Here is an 18,477-nt window from a genome sequence, read left to right on the forward strand (position 1 = left end):
TTAATATCCAGTGTAAAATTGCATCGTATAAATTATATCTTATTTGTTAAATATTTAAAATGTAAGTAAGCATTAAAGTCTATAAAATTAAAATACATTTTTTTCTTTATTTACTTTCTTTTCTACTAGGATAAAGTTGAAATACATACAAAAGCATTTTTTTCTTGACTACTTTAGTCAACACTTCATTCATTTCCATTTATTAGAAAACAATATTTTAATTTAAACATATTCTGTTATTTTAAATTTTTGTATAATGTTATATAACCATTATCTCCACCTACAAATACACTAACATTACTAAATTAAACTAAAAATGGGTGAGCACATTACTAAGTAATTTATAGTGGGTGGGGCCGGCTCGCCTAAAAACTTCTTCAATTCGAATTTTTTTAGCGCATCTAATTTTAAACTTTCTGTTGAAACTTCATATTTTAAAAGCCTCCATCATACCTTTCTAGTTTTTTTATTGCCCTCGTTTTGCCGCCGTAAAGCGCTAAATTACGTAAAAAAATATTTTTTGCAGTAGAGTAAAAATTTACTATGGGTTTTTTCTTACGAAACCAAAAGTAAATAATAAGTTAAAATATCACGCGAAAGAACGCCGAAAACGGTAGCATAAATAACATCTTGTGCGTTATAGAATCGAACACAGGAGTCTTTATTATTTTTCTATTATCTTGAGTTCCATAAGTACCTTTTCCAAAGTGAATGGTCTTACGGGCAGACTTAGAGGGATAGAGCTATTCAAAAAGTAAAAACTCTTTCTCCCTCATCTGTTCCTTGCTCAACTTGTATAAATATTGTTTTTTTAAATTTTTTATTCGTAAATCAACCTTAAATCAAAGTAAATTTCTTTCCTACATTAAGGCATACCTTTTTTAATCTTCCTTTTCTTAATCTTTCTTGTTTACTCCATACTTTATCATTTTGAAACCTAAGTAGTCAAATTCTGATGGAATTAATATCATTCACTATTTCTTCTTACCTTTAATGACTTCAAAACCTACGGGTGATTTAGAGGTAAACTCGTCGTTGCAAATCACTTTTTTTACAGCTGATTTTCAAACTCGAGTGTTCTGAGGTTCAAATCCTACTAAAGGTTAGTTACTATTATACGGATTTGAATACTAGATAGTGAATACCGGTGTACTTTGGTGTTTGGGATTTAATTAACCACACATCTCAGGAATGGTCAGTCTAAGTGTGTACAAGACTACACCTGATTTGCACCTCATACTTATCCTCATCGCATCGGGTGATGGGGGTTGGTTATTCGCTAACTGAACAGACTGCAATATACACATAAGAAATAAAAATTATTCGTACTTAACTATTTACCAAATGGACTTATATCTATGAACTTTTTTTTTTTCATAAAGTAAATTCCTACGGTGATCTCGTCAGATTTTTTTTTTCATTTATCATTGGTGGAAAATTTTTTAATAAAATATCTAACTTCTAAAAATCAATATCTTTAATTCCTAGACATATATTATTGATTCGTTGCTTTATATTATCTACCTCAGTTTTCTTGTAAGGCTGTACAATATAACTAAAGTACCCAAAATACAAATCTAATTGCTTTCTTTTAGAGTAATGATGTTCATTATATGAAATATGTCCCATGGAAAGAATATGGTGTCACATATAGGATTGAATATGACCGTAATTTTAGTGTACGTTGCATGTTGATGTACAATAATAAATTTATGTCAGTGAAAAAGGTAACGAGAAATCATTTCACTTCTCCATGTCTGGAAGTGAATTGTAACTCATATTAGGTCACGTAAAACTAAGTCGATTAGTTTAATTCAAATAAAAAATAATTAATTTACACACATTGATAGGCAATTTTATTAATTTCTTTCGCAAATTTTTTTAGGTTCATAGACTGACTATACAATTCAATATTATTCTTTGGAAAACTGAGTAAAAAAATAATACGCACTCCCACATTCCAGACATCCTTAAGCTCGGTTCTCTTTACTTTTTTCTTAATTTACGTTTTCTGACTTTGATCAAGATACTGTTTCTTTCTTTCCATTTCTTAAATATATAAACTAACTAACTAACTAAATATATAAAACACTCATTTTTCAGCTATTCTTTAAATTTATACTTTTAAAAATCAGTGTACTAAATTCAAAACAATAACCAAGAATTTCTATCCTTTAATTTTATTAATTTCTGCTTAATGAAATTTAAAACATAATTGAAAAAGGATTTTACTACGCTTTCCTTAATTGTGTTCAATTTATTTTAATATTAGCTGAACAAAAACCATCATCATGGAATCTAACAACTTTATTTCTTATCATCTGATTATTATTTGAAAAAATATATAATTTGAATTCTTTTATTTTGCTGAATATAAAATTTTAATGTAATGCATAATTCTCATGCTCAATTCGGTATTGGAGGTTGGTATCGTAGCCTTCTTAGATAACTACAGTAACCTAATTTTATAACTACTATTAATGGCTATTCTTTAATTTCAATCTTACTGGGGATACATAATTCAAAAATAAATGTTATCCCACACCGTATTTTACTTCGCAGATCAGCAAAGGAGATATAAGTAATTCTAGGTTTGTCCTTGTACCTGCTTGTTCTCATTTATCCTCATGTACTATTATTTATTTATTTAAATTTGAATTTTTAATTTATGAGGTAGCATACTGATCGTACAGTTTTTATAAAACATAAAATTTTCATATTTTATTGTATAGTGACAGACAGGATGATACTCCTTTTTTTTAATTTAAACTTAAAAGAATATATTTAAAAAAATTATGTTTTCTCTATTAAACGAATTTTCAAATGTGTTTTGAATATGCGCATTTTAATCTGTAAAACATGAATCAAGTCATAATATCAATTTACTCAAAAAATATGTTTTTTCTTGAAAATTAATAAACCAATTCTCCAGCAAAAATAAATAAATAAAAACATATTATAATAAAAGACTTTTTTTAAATTAATTTATCATCATTCATTTTCCTTCAGATAAACAAGTAGAAAGTGACAGTTGTTATTTCTTATTGAAATTTGATTGGCATAATATGTGAATATTTTATTAATTCTATGTTTAACTAAAATTAAAAAAAAAATTCTAATCATACTAAAAACCTTTAATTATACAGGAATTATAAAAAAAATTTTTTTTTTTTTTTTGTCTTCAGTCATTTGACTGGTTTGATGCAGCTCTCCAAGATTCCCTATCTAGTGCTAGTCGTTTCATTTCAGTATACCCTCTACATCCTACATCCCTAACAATTTGTTTTACATATTCCAAACGTGGCCTGCCTACACAATTTTTCCCTTCTACCTGTCCTTCCAATATTAAAGCTACTATTCCAGGATGCCTTAGTATGTGGCCAATAAGTCTGTCTCTTCTTTTAACTATATTTTTCCAAATGCTTCTTTCTTTATCGATTTGCCGCAATACCTCTTCATTTGTCACTTTATCCACCCATCTGATTTTTAACATTCTCCTATAGCACCACATTTCAAAAGCTTCTAATCTTTTCTTCTCAGATACTCCGATCGTCCAAGTTTCACTTCTATATAAAGCGACACTCCAAACATACACTTTCAAAAATCTTTTCCTGACATTTAAATTAATTTTTGATGTAAACAAATTATATTTCTTACTGAAGGCTCGTTTAGCTTGTGCTATTCGGCATTTTATATCGCCGAATTTTTTTTATTTAAAAAAAAATAATGTAAGAATATTTTTTTTTGTTTTTCGTTACTTGTTTTTTAGTGACAAAGAAAAATTATTCTGGGTTCTACGCAATTGACATTTTTAAATTGTCCTTATCACGTAGAAATAAACAAGTTAATTTTTATCAAAATTTAATAATTCTTTAACTATGAGGGAAGAATATAAACTGAACTGATATTCAAAATGTTAAAACTTAACCCTAGTTTCTATTGTAAATTATTTATGAATTATTGATTATAAAATTCGACACCAACCCTATCTAAGGGTTGTTGTTTATAAGTTCTAAACAGAATTATATTAAATTAAATTTAATGTTCAAGCCTATCTATTGAACCAAAAGAGCCTTAGAAGTGATGGGAAGACTAAAAGCTCAGTCTTAAGGTGAAAATTTAACTTTTACCATAATCAGACTGTCAGTACCGATTTTGGCGGTGGTGGACTAACCAAAATCACTTACCTTAGTGATAGTTGCACATTAATTTTAACAATAATAATTTATTAGTATACTTTCTTTAAGAAAATAATGAATTTAAATTTTTGTTTAATAAACATAACAATACTTAAAAATGTAATTTAAAAGTCTCACATCTGAAAGATTTATTTTATTTTTACCTAATATACATTGATGCTGTATAACTCTTAAATAGTTTTTTCAAATATTTATTGATTTTAACGTGTGGTGACGATTCAAACCTCCTAATTTAAAGATAGGAACATTTCTTTTAGAATCAGTTGAAAAATGTTACCAAGTTTCATATTTTACGTACTATAATAAACTTATACCTAAAAAATGGGGGAAAAACATTGTAGTAAAACGTTAAAACTCTTTAATACAGTGAAGTTTAGCTGAAAATTTTATATCTCATGTGTATATTTCCACATGCACAATATTCCGAAGATGAAATTAAAAGTGTATCTTCAGCCAACCTATAAACTTTATTTTTCACACAACTCGTTAATTTCTATGGGGAAAGCAATTTTTGTTGTAACATATATTTAAGTTAGTCAACTCAAAATCGTTGAGTACGTAACTCTCAAAGTAAGAATTCTCTAATTTTCTTCAGTATTTTAAGCTTAATAGGCTGTTCTACGAATGGGGAATCGTCAACTGTCGATTTTGTTTCAGGTCTTAAGTAGATAAATCACTTTTTCTCATCATCCTTATCCATAATCCCTTTTTCTTAATTTTTAATACACGGATCTGCCCGTGTAATTTTTAATACGAAGACTGCCCGTAGAACGATTAAGGGCAGTCCTTAATCGCATTACCTGAAAGTAATGTGGAACATTAGAAACGATCCGAGAAGACTGCTGAATTTAGTTAAGTTTAATAGAAATAAAAATATTTACGTAAGGGTTGAACAGGTGACATAAGGACCGGTGTTTCGATTACGTAATTTTTTTTCGGATATGCTTTTTGTTAGTTGTTATTAGTTAATTATTAATAGGAAGTAATTTACCGTTTCTTGTGAATCTCGCAAAAAATTCAATTTAATCATTTTTTACATGATTTCTTTCAAATAGATAAAGTAAAAATATGAAAAATTCAACATTTAAATGATTAAAAGATAAAAAGAAGGTTAAATTCAAAGTAAATTGAATTTATTTTTTTAATTTTACTTTCCCGGCGAATATTGGTAGAATATATTAAAAGAGAAAGTATGGTAATCGTGCCAAAAATTGGATATCGGGTTTTACAAAAAAAACATATGTACGTATGATATATAGCCTTACCTGTGATATATGGCTTTTAGCCATATATCTCAGGATTGACCAAAAAACATTTTTTCTTCAAATCCGGCACAAATATTTCTACATATAGGGCATTGATCATATTAATCTTCTTTTTTTTTGTTAAAGGGGTTGGGGTTACTTTCTTAACTATAGGGAATGTCTGTATATACATCTTAACTCTCAGATTAAGGAACTCACTAATCTCTTATATTTTATCTGTGTCATAGCTATAAAAAAGACTGAGGCAATAGTATAAAAAGCAACAAATTAATGTTTTCATCTCTGCATTGAAACGTTGCGCGATGTAAATACTGCTTCAAATCAGTAGGGAATCTATTCGGATAATTTTTTTTTCTAAATAAATAAACATTTTGGGTTATTCACTACAATTTTTTTAGGATTTTTGTAACTGATTTTAACTGTTAGAAATGTTCAAAGGAATTTGCATATACACTCTTAAGAATTTAATAATAATAATAAAAAAAAAAAAATAGTATCTACTTAGACCATTTCCTTAATAAAGTGAGCATATTCTATTGGTTTTCATACAAAGAAAACCTGCAGCTAACTTGTTTAAAAAAAGGCTGACAACAAAATTGTAATATCTTCCTGGTATTGGTTTTATCTATATATATATATATATATATATATATATATATATATATACATTGAAAAATTAATATATGAAAAATATTTCTAAGATTTGTTTTGTGGTGGGCGTAATCTATGATGAAGTTTTATTGTAAAATTATCATTAAATATTTAAATAAACCAAAAAAATCTTTTGTGGACAGGACATGATTTCCTTGTACGCTTACTAAATTACATATATACATGTTTTAAAATGCATAGAACATAAAAATTTATTTCATTAATAACTTCTGATATTTTTTAAATATCTTTCTTTTTTGTTATTATTATTTTAATTATTATTTATTGTATTTTTTTATAATTAGAGATTAATAATTATTAATAAGTCGATATATTTAAATTAAGAAAAGGAGATGAAGTCGGATTTTAGCCGATGTGCCCTCCCATGTAAGATCAAAAAAAAATTTGGAACCAATGAAAATAAGTACCACTTCTGATATATAGTTTAAAAGCTCTCAACGAGGGCTGATTACTGCAGTTAAGAAAAAGTCCAAAATCCATTTTTTGGATTTTGGGCTTTTTTGGGCACTTTTGGTTAAGTCGATTGCAATCAAAGGAGGGGGGTGTACAACTAGATGTTACAGTAGTCCTATATCCAAAATTTCAACACCCTACAGCTAATCGTTTTTGAATTACGCGAGATACATACGTACGTACAGACGTCACGCCGAAACTTGTCAAAATGGATTCAGGGATGGTCAAAATGGATATTTCCGTTAAAATCAGAAAACCGAAATTTTTCGCGATCACAATTCTTCCTTTACTTCGTACAAGGTTAAAAAATTATAAAATCTGTATTTTCAAAATTTGTTATGCTCACCACCTCCAAAATCACTTCCCAATAAATTTATTGTGATTTCTGTACGTTTACTTTGTTAAATGGAAGAAATAAAAAGAATTTCAGTGAAAAACGTATAACAAATAAAAAGTTACAATTTAACTTGAAAATAAATAAATAATGTAAGTTAAAATTAGAGGTTAGAAAGGAACAATAAAAACGTTAGTCAACAGATAACTGCTTATGAAAATCATACAATCAAACTGTAACCTTTTCAACGTAAAACCTATTTTACCAACACCAATGAATGATAAGTATTATATATAATAAATTCTTAAAAGCATAACTAACGATAAGATATCATCTTTTGTTAGTCACTAATTTCATTAAGTAAATATTACTTATATTGAAATTGATACAGGAATTTTGTTTTTTTATTTTACGTTAATGTTAAATTTTCAACAGAAAATTACGAAAAAAAAAATTGTTAAATATCGTACAGTAAATTAATTGGATGCTTAATAAACACTCTTTTTTGCATAAAAATTTTCTAATCATTGAAATTCCCACTAAAATCTTGTTAATTCTTCTCTAAGGTGGCTGTTCAATCTGAAATTAAATAATTTTCCTAGGTGGATACTGACTGTTCATGAATTATTAAAAAACTATGAAATTGTTTTTTTAGAAGACCCAAAACGTACACTATGTCAACAATCTAATTAGCTTAGTTCGGATTTATAACTGAAATGCTTCTGATACTCCAAAATCAATGGAACGTACAGTAATTCGTGTTGTATTTTCTCTTTCAGACAGCCATTCGATTTTATAATCAGGTTTTGAGAAATACTAAGAATATAGATCTGATCTAAAATGATCGGAGAGTTTAGGATTGTAAAATTTTTTTTTATTTTGAATGACATGTAGGTCTTCATAAGTTCCATAAAAAACCCAGCATGAATTACATAACTTTCCCTACTACACCGGTTAAGTTATGCAATATATTTTTGTAAAAAAAACATTCTGGCTGCGCTATAAAGTATTGTCAGTTCAATTACTTTCAGCTACTTGGGAGTTCATGCATCAGAGAGCTTTTTTAATGATTAAAAATTCACTAAAACTGATTTTTATAAATTAAAATTTTAGAAAATTTTCTATAAAATATAGCAATTTTTTTTTTAATTTTTTTTACAAAATGTGGGATCTGCCCTATCAGGGGAGGGGAATTAAGTTATATTAGTGACTTTATTGTTTAAGACAATGATTCCCACAAACTGTGCGCCGCGGCGCCCCGGGGAGCCGCGGCCTCTTCATAGGGGCCCCATGAAATATTGTAAAAGCTTCATAATTAATTGAACCAAGACATTTATAATTATTAATTTAATGTTAATAAAGTAAAAAAAAATAAAAAAGATACACGAGTTTTATTTATTTTTATCTCTTACTTATGAGTCATCATACTTTCACTTAGGGTAGGGCGTCATGAGAAGGTAAAAAACTGGGCATTAAATTGCAGAAGTGGTACATGGAGGACTAGAAAAATCCCCATGATCATAATGCCTGATGTTAGAAACGCATTTGGTACGGTCCTCTGGACAGCCATCATTGAGGCGCTTCAAGCCATGCAAATAAGTAAATACTTAGTAAATCAGATACATCAATATCTGCAAAATAGGTTCATACAGGTCAAACCCTAGAAAGGAAAGCGATATTTCAGGTATTCGGAGGGGTGCCGCAGGGATCTATCCTTGGCCCAACCTTATGGAATGTTTTCTATGATAAAATCTTCAGGCTGAACTACCCCGAAGGGGTATCGATAGTAGGATACGCGGATGATATCGCAATATTAGTAGAAGACAGAGATATTAATGAACTGGAGAACAAGGCAAACCAAGCGCTTAGAACAATAGATGAATGGATGGAGGATAACAAATTAGAAATAGCTCCTAATAAATCCTGTTGCCTGGTCCTCTCGGGTAGAAGACCATTAAGAAGTGTGAATCTAAATATCAGAGGACAGAGAATTGATGAAGTAAAAGAAACAAAATACTTGGGGGTACTTCTGGACAAAAGTTTAAGGTTCAGCAAGCATATTGATATGATTTGTGGGAGAGTTACTCCTGCTGTAAAGGGATTAAGAGGATTATTTCAAAACCACGGCACACCTAAAATGGTTATTTGAAGATTGATAACCGCGGCTATCACTTCGGCGGTACTGTATGCGGCTCCCATATGGGGGGCGGCAATGAACATACAGCGAAATAAAAAGAAGTTGAGAAGTGTCCATAGACTGGCATTGCTGCGTGTAGCTGCTAGTTACTGTACGGTATCGTATTACGCGCTGTGCGTACTGACCGGGGTCCTACCCGTAGACCTTCAGATAAAAGCCAGAACCCTCAGACACAGCAGTATGTCGAAAGAAGAGATGGAAGGGATTATAGAACAAGAATGGCAAGAAGAGTGGGCAGGGTCCAGAGTGGGAGAATGGACCAGACGTCTAATCCCTAATATTAAAACCTGGAATAACAATAGACTCGGAGATGTCAATTTTTACATGACACAGTTACTGTCGGGGCACGGCTCTTTCGGTCAGTATCTGTATAGGATCGGGAAGAGAGCCACCCCGCAGTGCATCTATTGTCCAGAGAACGACGATGCCGAACATAAGTTGTTCATATGTCCAAGATGGGCCGTTAACAGAGGTCAAATAGTAATTAATGGTCTTATAAACTGGTCTCATAAACTGGTTGGGGTACAACAATGAGAACTGGGAATGGTTCCGCAGGTTCGCCGGGGAGGTCCTGCGGGCCAAAGATGATGAAGACAGAAGAATGGGAGTATAAACAGTAGGGTAGGGCGGACAGTCACTCCATGGAGGGCCCGTACGCCTTGGTGTGCGGGTACCTGAGAAGGGGGTGAACTCCAGGGGAGTTTGAGTTTGGGTTAAAGTAAAAGACCAAGTCCCGGTCGGCGGGGTCGTCCCTGCGGGAGCCTAGGCTCTTTGTGGGCTCGGCGCTGTCGATTAGAGGCCAAATGCGTAAAGACCGAGTCCCGGTTCCCTGCTGAGGCGCTGGGGGACGGCATAGCCGGACCTTGGCTCCAAGCGGGGGATTAGAAGCAGGCAATGTAAAACAAAAGATCCGAGACCGGGGAGGCCAACCTGCCGTGCCGGACGTATAGCCGGCGGGTGGGGGACGCCTCCTTTGAGAGTAAAAGGACACTCTCCCCGACTGAGTATACTTAATTGGATATCCGGTCGGGGAGAGTAGGGAAAAAAAAAAAAAAAGGGTAGGCGTCATGGAAAAATTTTAATTGAAAACGGGCGCCGCGACTTGGAAAGGTTTGTGAACCACTGGTTTAAGAATATATATTTTTTTTACTTTTTTTTTACCGCAATTAATTTTCAAAATACATTTTCAGTATTAAAGATTTTAAATTGTAAAATATTTTTTTCATTCTGGTGCTACTTCAAGGGCTTCAAGGGAAAGAATTGGGGTAAAATTAATTTTAAAAAAATAATCAATCAGTGGTGATAATAAATTTAAAAAAATTAATTTTTAAAACTTGTTTAAAAACACAAAGATAATATTTTTTGATGGGATAGGAAAAAACCTTTTTTCAGTAATTTTAAGGCGTATAGATGTAGAAAATATAGATGCAAAAAAACTTTCATTAACTCCTTTTCTGAAGCAATATATAGCTAATTTTTTTTAAAAATAATATAAAATAATTTTTTTGGGGAGTGTGGTGAATATTAAATGAAAATGTTTGTTTTTTTTATTAAGAACACAGATTTCTTAATAAAAAAAACTTCAGCTAATATAAGAAAACTTTTTTGCTAAAGTGTTCCTGTAAAGATTTAAAATTTTATTACGGCTAAAACAACCCCACCTCTTTTTCAAACATTTAGTACATTCTTTCCCCTCCGAAGGTAGTTGCAATCTAACAACTTTGGAGAAAACTGGTTAACGGAGTCCAGAGTTATAAGATCAAATACAGGTATACTTCCTTTTTTCTTTCCTTTTCCCTCCGTGAGTCGGAGGAATACCATTTACGTACTGAGTGTCGGACTCGCTAACAAGTTCCGCAAGACGTTATTAAGAATGCGTATGTGTGCCTGCGCCCTATCGACTAAACCTCCTCTCTCACCGACCCACCACTCAAAGGGTCAGACCGGCAGTTAAGCATCGCGCGACCCCGGGAGGTACCATCGGTCTCAGGGGATTCAGGGGATACATACTTAAGTACGCACAAACGTTCATCTGACAAAATATATTTTTTACACATGGAGAAAATAAAATATTTTTTCTCAGATTATTTACAATATACTTAAGTTTATTTTTTATTTTTTTGTTAAATACGTTTTCGTAATATACTTAAAATAAAAGGCATAATACTTCAAAAAAATCAATATTTTTTTACCGATTTTGTAATATCCCGTTATTGCTTAGCAGCATATATCGCTATAGCCGGGAAAGTAAAAAAAAATGTAGAAATGTAGTTAAAAGTAAATCTAATGCGTAAAAGAGTGAAGGTATCAAAAGTTATAATGGGTGGTCTTTAATGATTTTAGAATGTTTTAAAAATTTTAGATAAAGCTGAAACATTTTACTGTATATGCTAAAATCTACAATTGAAATATACGAATTGTTTTTATTATAATACTTAAGTGTTGGTTAGTTAATGTTAAATCAATAGTTTCGTGCTGTACCGGTGGTTCAGCTGGAAGAATGCCTATCTAAAACAACAATTGTTTTATGTTAGTCTTTATATTTCCTCCAATTTATATCTCCAAGAATCCCTATCTAGTGCCAGTCGTTTCATTTTGGTATATCCTCTACATACTACATCCCTAACAATTTATTTTACATATTCCAAACGTTACCTGTCTGCTCAATTTTTCCCATCTACCTGTCCCTCCAATATCAAAGTATATTATATCATAATTGCGATATATCTTAAATTCTTTGAAGTTTTATAACTATTTTTATGAGAAACAGAAAAAGAACCTTAAAAAAGTGTTGTTTGTTTTCAAAGAAAAATATAAAAATCAAAATTTATATAGAGATATAAAATGGAAGATAAGTTTTATAAAGTATTAAAATAGCTTGCAAAAGCACTTAAAACACTGGTATCATGCACTATTTATAAAGCTACATATTTATAGTAGTATTTATAAGCAATTTTTATTGTTTACTACAAAAAGTGATTGCTACTTGTTCAAAGTACCTATTACTTTTTGAGCAGTTAATTTTAAAACGAGTTTGAATGAGGAAGAGACGTATTGTACAGCGTAGTTCTTTATGTCGTCAGGCTGTTCAGATTCTACCTACAAAAAGGTGATCAATCTTCTTGGAGAAGGCTAAACTCTCCATCCTTTTTTAAAGATTATATAGAATATAGATTCACTATGGACAAAGGGTTGTCAACAACAATGGTTTGGTAGGTGATATAACTCAAAGAAGTTGGTCATTAAATACCGGAATTCATCGATTTAGATCAGTCATTCTATAAAAGATCTTCTGTATATCTAAACAATAGCCTTGATGTTTTATTTATATCCGACCTTAAAAAAAATCTTAAAATAAACGCTTAATTAATTTTTTTAGAATTGTTGAACTAATTGAAATGTAAAGCAATTAGGATTAAAAGTTAGGTTTTTGAATATTTGAATTTCAAACGCATATAAAATGTTCAAAAATTTAACGTTAAAAATTACATAAAAATAAAGAAATACGCTTAATAGTTATTGAAATCAATTTGAAAACAAGTTACGCTCAAAATAATGTTAAAAATATTTGTTTTAATTTAAACAAAAGTTGGCATTTCCTTTGTTACACAATAATGCTTCTATGCATTCGGTTTTGTTACTTTTAACAACACGAAGGTTTATCTCATTTATGTTTCATGTATTTGACTAATTTTTCACACAAGTAGAGTTTTTATAAGCACAAGCAAATTTTTAATAAAAATAATATAATAATTAACTTATTTAAAAATAAAATGAGTCATCAAAAACGTAATTAAAAATTAGAAAAATGTTATTAAAATGTTTTTGTGTTAATTGCAATTATTTTAGAAGTTGGTACAAAATAAAAGAACAACAACTTACCCAGGAATTTGGTATCAACATAAAAAATTTGGAGGTTAAAAAATTATAATTACAGTTTTTACTGGTATCTTTATGTTGGTGTCACTGTTTTTATTTTTATTAGTTTTATAAAATCAGTATAAAAACCAAATATGTTTTTCCTTTGCTTCTTTTGTGCATTACTAATTTTGCTGCTTTTTTATTAAACTTGTTTTTTACAAAACATTTCTGTCATTATGTTTAATTATTTTTATTTATCTTTTTTCCATCGTTTGTTCATACCCAGGTATAATTGTCGACGAATAGACCCGAACATTGGGTAATCAATGAGTAAGTGGTTTACGGACCACTTTACGTTGCACGCCTCAAAGTTCTGCTGAGGAGTGCCAAATAAATTGGCGTGGGTTAGCTTTGTGTGTCCAATCCTCAGCCGAGTTAGGAAGACTTCTGTTGTTTGGGGATAAAAGGTTTCTTGAAGACGTTCTCCCGGATGCCATGTAAAAGGCCTTGGGAGAACTCAGGAACTTATTTTATTGAGTTCGTATTTTGACACGGACTGTCTTCTGTGTCACTCTCACTCGTTAATTCTAATCGAAGGACATTTGTTGCCGCTTTCTAGATAGCCTCATCAGTTCGTTTTTGAGGATGCTGCAATGGCCTGGAACCCATACGAATACCACTGTCTGGTTTACCCTTCCAAGGGAGGGTGTCACAGATAATTTGAATGATGGATTCAGATCGTCTGTAGTCATGCTCTCTATTACACTTTCAGAGTCAAATATTATCAGGAAGCTGTCGTCACTACAGGCCTCAATAACTCTCAAGGCAGACTAAATTGCATAGGCCTCGTAAAAGATCACAAAGGAGTAGGAACTAAGTTTATATATTATTTCATCATTAGGGAGTATTATTGAACAGCCACATTCGTCGCCCGTGACAGAGCCGTCTGTATAGATGTGTGTGTGTAACCCTTGCACTTTTTAATCATCTCGCTAAATTATCCCAAGCAGATCGGTAATGTTGGTCCCGTTTACATATTTCAGACGGTAAATATTCGATCTTTAGAGATGTGAGCAGCCAAGGAGATGTGCGTTTCCTATTATCTTTCCGAGAATCCTCGGAAACAGACAGGCCTAGTTCCTGTCGAAGTCGTCTGAGATCGAAAGGTAAGGACGTCTTTCCTACAAATTGTCGAGTGCCAGGGGGCCTGGTCATTTGCCTAAAGCATTCAGAAAGACGGAAGATTCTATAATTATTGTTTTTGATTTTTTTTTATTGAATGATTTTAAAATCTATTTTAATTTTTTTGTTAATATTTTTTACACAACTATTACAAGAAGATTATATTTTATTAAACTGAAATTTTTAACTACTTTTCACATATATTTATTTATTTGTTATAATTATTTTACAATGCTATATTTTAAAATTTTGTTTTTAATAATTTTACTTGATATTAAACTAAGAATATTAAATACGGTAAATTTTGATGAATAGAAAAGTTGTCATGACAACTTCTAAATGTCATTACTTTTCTTGTTATAAAAATTAATGGTGTACGTTTGATTCATTGTTTTTTATTCCATATTTCTTTCTGCTCAGTGTCAATTTGTGTTCGAACAAATTCATTTGATCCTTTTCATGTTTATTGGTATAGTCATTTTATAGTTATACGATCTAAATACAGCAATAATTAGGAAAATAAAGCTCATCAAATTTAGATTGTTAAATATTAAAAAAAAAAAAAAAAAACAATTCGTAACAAAAAAAAGTTTTAATTCTAAAGAAAACTTTACAATTAATTATCACAGTACATAAAAATAATATATATATTACGAAACTATTAAAAATTTAAATAAAATGAAACAGAAAACTTGTTCATTTAAATCTTTAAGAATACTTGTAGCCTTATAAAAAATGAATAAATACAAGGTAGTGCTTCTTTTCTGAGTATCTATTTTGAAATTTAAATGACAAAAGCTTTCCTTTAAAAAGGATTTTTATTATTACGAAACTTCACCTTATTAAAATCTCAATTTTAGTCACTTTCAGGCACTTTAAAAATCTTAATGATAATTTAAGTATTTTTTTTTTATTCTTATAAACTTAAATTTTTTTATTTCTTTACTTATTTTAATTTATAATTAAATTTCGTTTTAGACTTCTTTCTTTATTTATTTTTTGAAAATAAAATGTATTGAAAACTTTAGTTATTTATTTATAAAACTAGGTTAATTATAAACCAAATATATTATAATAATAATATAAATATTTTATATATATATATAAATTTTACATTATTTTTATCGCAGTTTTTGAATTTAATTAAATTATATATTTTATTTTAAAAACTAAAAGTTTCATGTTTAACCGACTTTTCAGCTATTAGCATTTCGTAAACTGACAAATTTTATATTTTAACCAACTTCAAAAAAGGAGGTTATGTAATCGAGCCGTAGATTTTTTTATGTTTATCCGCGCGTAACATTTTTTTTATTAACAGTTTCAGGCCTAAGCCCGAGTATTCGCCGACAGGTTATTTCGTTCGTAAGGCCAGAGCCCGAGTATGTGTCGGGTTGCTATATTTAAATGCGTAGTAAACAGCGATGGGCTTATACTCGTTGTTAGGCCTCTTAAGACTCTTTCAGTAGTTCATTATAATGATTCAGAATGTATTTCAATGCAATCTAGTGGATGTTTTAGTTAAAAACAACACCTAGTGTTCAAGAGCGCTTTAGGTTATAAAATGTAAAGTTACTTGGCGCTGTTTACGTGCTTTGATTTGTGTTCAGGTTTCTTTTCTGTTCTTTTATTTTTATTTTAATATTTTATATTGTGTGTGTAGAGTGTATTTTTGTTGTAAATATGTGTAATTTACCGGATAAACAAAAAATAAATCGTTCTGACGATGTTTTACGGAATGTGTCTGATTCCGATATTTTCGGGTGTGATAGTGAAGGAAATCAACAAAATAAAAGTTTAGAAACTCAACCCGAAGAAATAGGTGAGTTTTATTTTTATTCAGGTTCTAAAAATTATGATTATGAAGGTAGAGACCCGACTTCAATATCAACCTGATTATTTCATCTGATATTGAAAATGAAATGGAGGTTAGGGCTGACATTATTCTCAACCTGGCCCTTCCACTGTCCTCCAACCACAAATAATTACTTCTCCTATAACTGCTCGGCCTACTAATAAGCGGAAGAAAAGGAATGCTAGTGCTAAGAAAAAAACGATATTGTCAGATACAGATTTAGGCTGGTGATTTGATGATGATTTACCTACTTTACCTAATTTTGAAGAGATATGTGGAGTTACTGTACCTTTAGATGAAACTTCTACGCCCCAGTTGTATTTTCTATATATTTTACAAAAAATATTGCAAAATTTATCAAACAGACAAATAAATATGAAAACTATCTGTTATAAACTGCGTATAACCAATAAACTAAAAATAAATAGTGTATAGAGCAAATGGACTGCTGTGAAAATGCATGAAATTTACTTATTTTTTTCAATTATTCTTCACATGTGTTAAGTTAAAACACCCAAAATTAGAGATTACTGGGCTACTAATAGTTTTATTTCTACTCCGTTTCCAGACTCTGTTATGTCTAGAGATAGATTCAAAGCTATTTTATCAAATTTACATATAAATGACAACAGCCTTTACATACCACGAAATCAACCTGACCATGATCCACTTCAAGAAATTCGACCTTATTTAGATCATTTACTTGTTGCTTTTCCCAATTCATTCTCTCCTTATAGAAATCTAACTGTTGATGAAGGTATTTGTGGGTTTAGAAGCAGAATTTATTTTCGTATATAAATTTATAAATATTTATAATATTATATTTAGTATATATATTTATAAATTTTCGTATAATATTATACATTTATATATATGTATAATATATACATTTATTTATATAGGATAAACCGGCACATTTTTCTTTAGACTTTTCACAATAAAAAGGATATAAAACTCTCGCGCACTACGTAGCATACAAACATAATTAACATGATTATTGTTGATTTTAAACATAATCAACTTTTGGGGTTACACGAAATATATTTTTAAAACATTAAAATTTAACGCATATTGAAACAAAAAAAAACCGACTACTTAAATAAATTTCCATATTGAAACCACATATCTTCAGATAAAATCTGAGAATGGCTTATAGCGTACAAAATATTTAAACTTTCCTAACATAAAACGTACAGTTGTTTTTTTTTTTTTTTACTTTGATTTAAATCAGTGTATAAGTTGTAAACGAGCTTAAAAAATAGTAAAGACCGGATAATATTGTTCATCTGTATTGAAAAAGAGGTAAAATCAATAAAAACAGATAAGAGTACTACTTACCAACTACTTGCATATGTGCTGATACAACTTGGGTATGAAAATTAGGTGCATCCGCTGATACCTCACAACGATATTTACCAGCCAATTCAGTGCTAACTCCCATTAAAACTACTTTGTCTGCTCCAGATTTGCTCATCTAAAAGGAAAAAAAACCGTAATCAAAAAATATGTTGTAAATCATGTTGACCTATAAAGTGTTCCATGAGTTTCCATACATAGAATACATAAAAATAAATAATAATAATAAATACATAAAAATAATTAAAAATAGTTTTTATTAAAAATTGTTTATTTTTCCTATTTATGGAAATCTTATGAGATACTCTACATTATTATATATTATTAATTTGATAGACAGAAAAAAGTTTTGGTCACACTTATTTTTAATAATGAAAAAAAATTCTATCATTTAAATACTCTTTACCAAGGCCTTTTGAATCTTTTCTTCTCTACATTTTCCAATATTGTATCAAACTTATTACATAATAACAAAACAACGACAAAAACGAAAAACCTAGTTGAAGATTATGAAATGTGATAGATTATAAAAGAATAAACCGACAACGTTTTTGATTAACTATCCAAAATTTTTAAATGTTATCCTATCCCTAGTGATAAAAAGTTGAAAATTATTATTATATCTGACAATCTTGCTTATTTTCTTATTTATTATTTTTATGTTATAGGAAAAATATTCTAGAATAATTTGTTAACAGTAATATTTATTACGTAATAAAATGTTATTAGTTCAAATTTAATCTTAAGTACCTCTAATTTGAGCTTAGGTATCTAAAATAAAGTCATCTGTCTTAAATCACAATAAAACGTCGTTAACCCCTTTTCAGTGACAGTATTTTAGGTTATTTGACTTTTTTAAATTATGATCCTACCGTCTTTTGGGAAACATTTAAATCTAAAAAACTGATAAAATTTAGGTTAAATTTTCGTAACATGGTACCGTTGGTATTTTATATATAATTTATAAATAATAAAAGTTCAACTTACCAACAATTATAAGATGTTTAAATATATTCTAGCGCTTTCGGATCTTCATCCATCCTCAGGAATATCCATATAATTAAGTATTAAAATTTTACAACTATCCACTTAAAATAGTATAA

General features: G+C 29.8%; 1 protein-coding gene across 2 annotated transcripts in view; it reads right to left on the reverse strand.

Moving 5' to 3' along the window:
* LOC142324143 (uncharacterized) overlaps positions 1 to 18,477 on the reverse strand; it is a 616,229-nt gene that overhangs the window by 153,882 nt on the left and 443,870 nt on the right. For both annotated transcript variants that reach the window (XM_075364836.1, XM_075364835.1), the window contains exon 4: positions 17,357 to 17,492. In XM_075364836.1, the coding sequence (XP_075220951.1) occupies positions 17,357 to 17,492 (136 nt within the window). The remainder of the gene's footprint in view (positions 1 to 17,356; positions 17,493 to 18,477) is intronic.

The sequence above is a fragment of the Lycorma delicatula genome, chromosome 4, assembly GCF_047948215.1.
Source record: "Lycorma delicatula isolate Av1 chromosome 4, ASM4794821v1, whole genome shotgun sequence".
In the NCBI taxonomy this organism is placed as follows: Eukaryota; Metazoa; Arthropoda; class Insecta; order Hemiptera; family Fulgoridae; genus Lycorma; species Lycorma delicatula.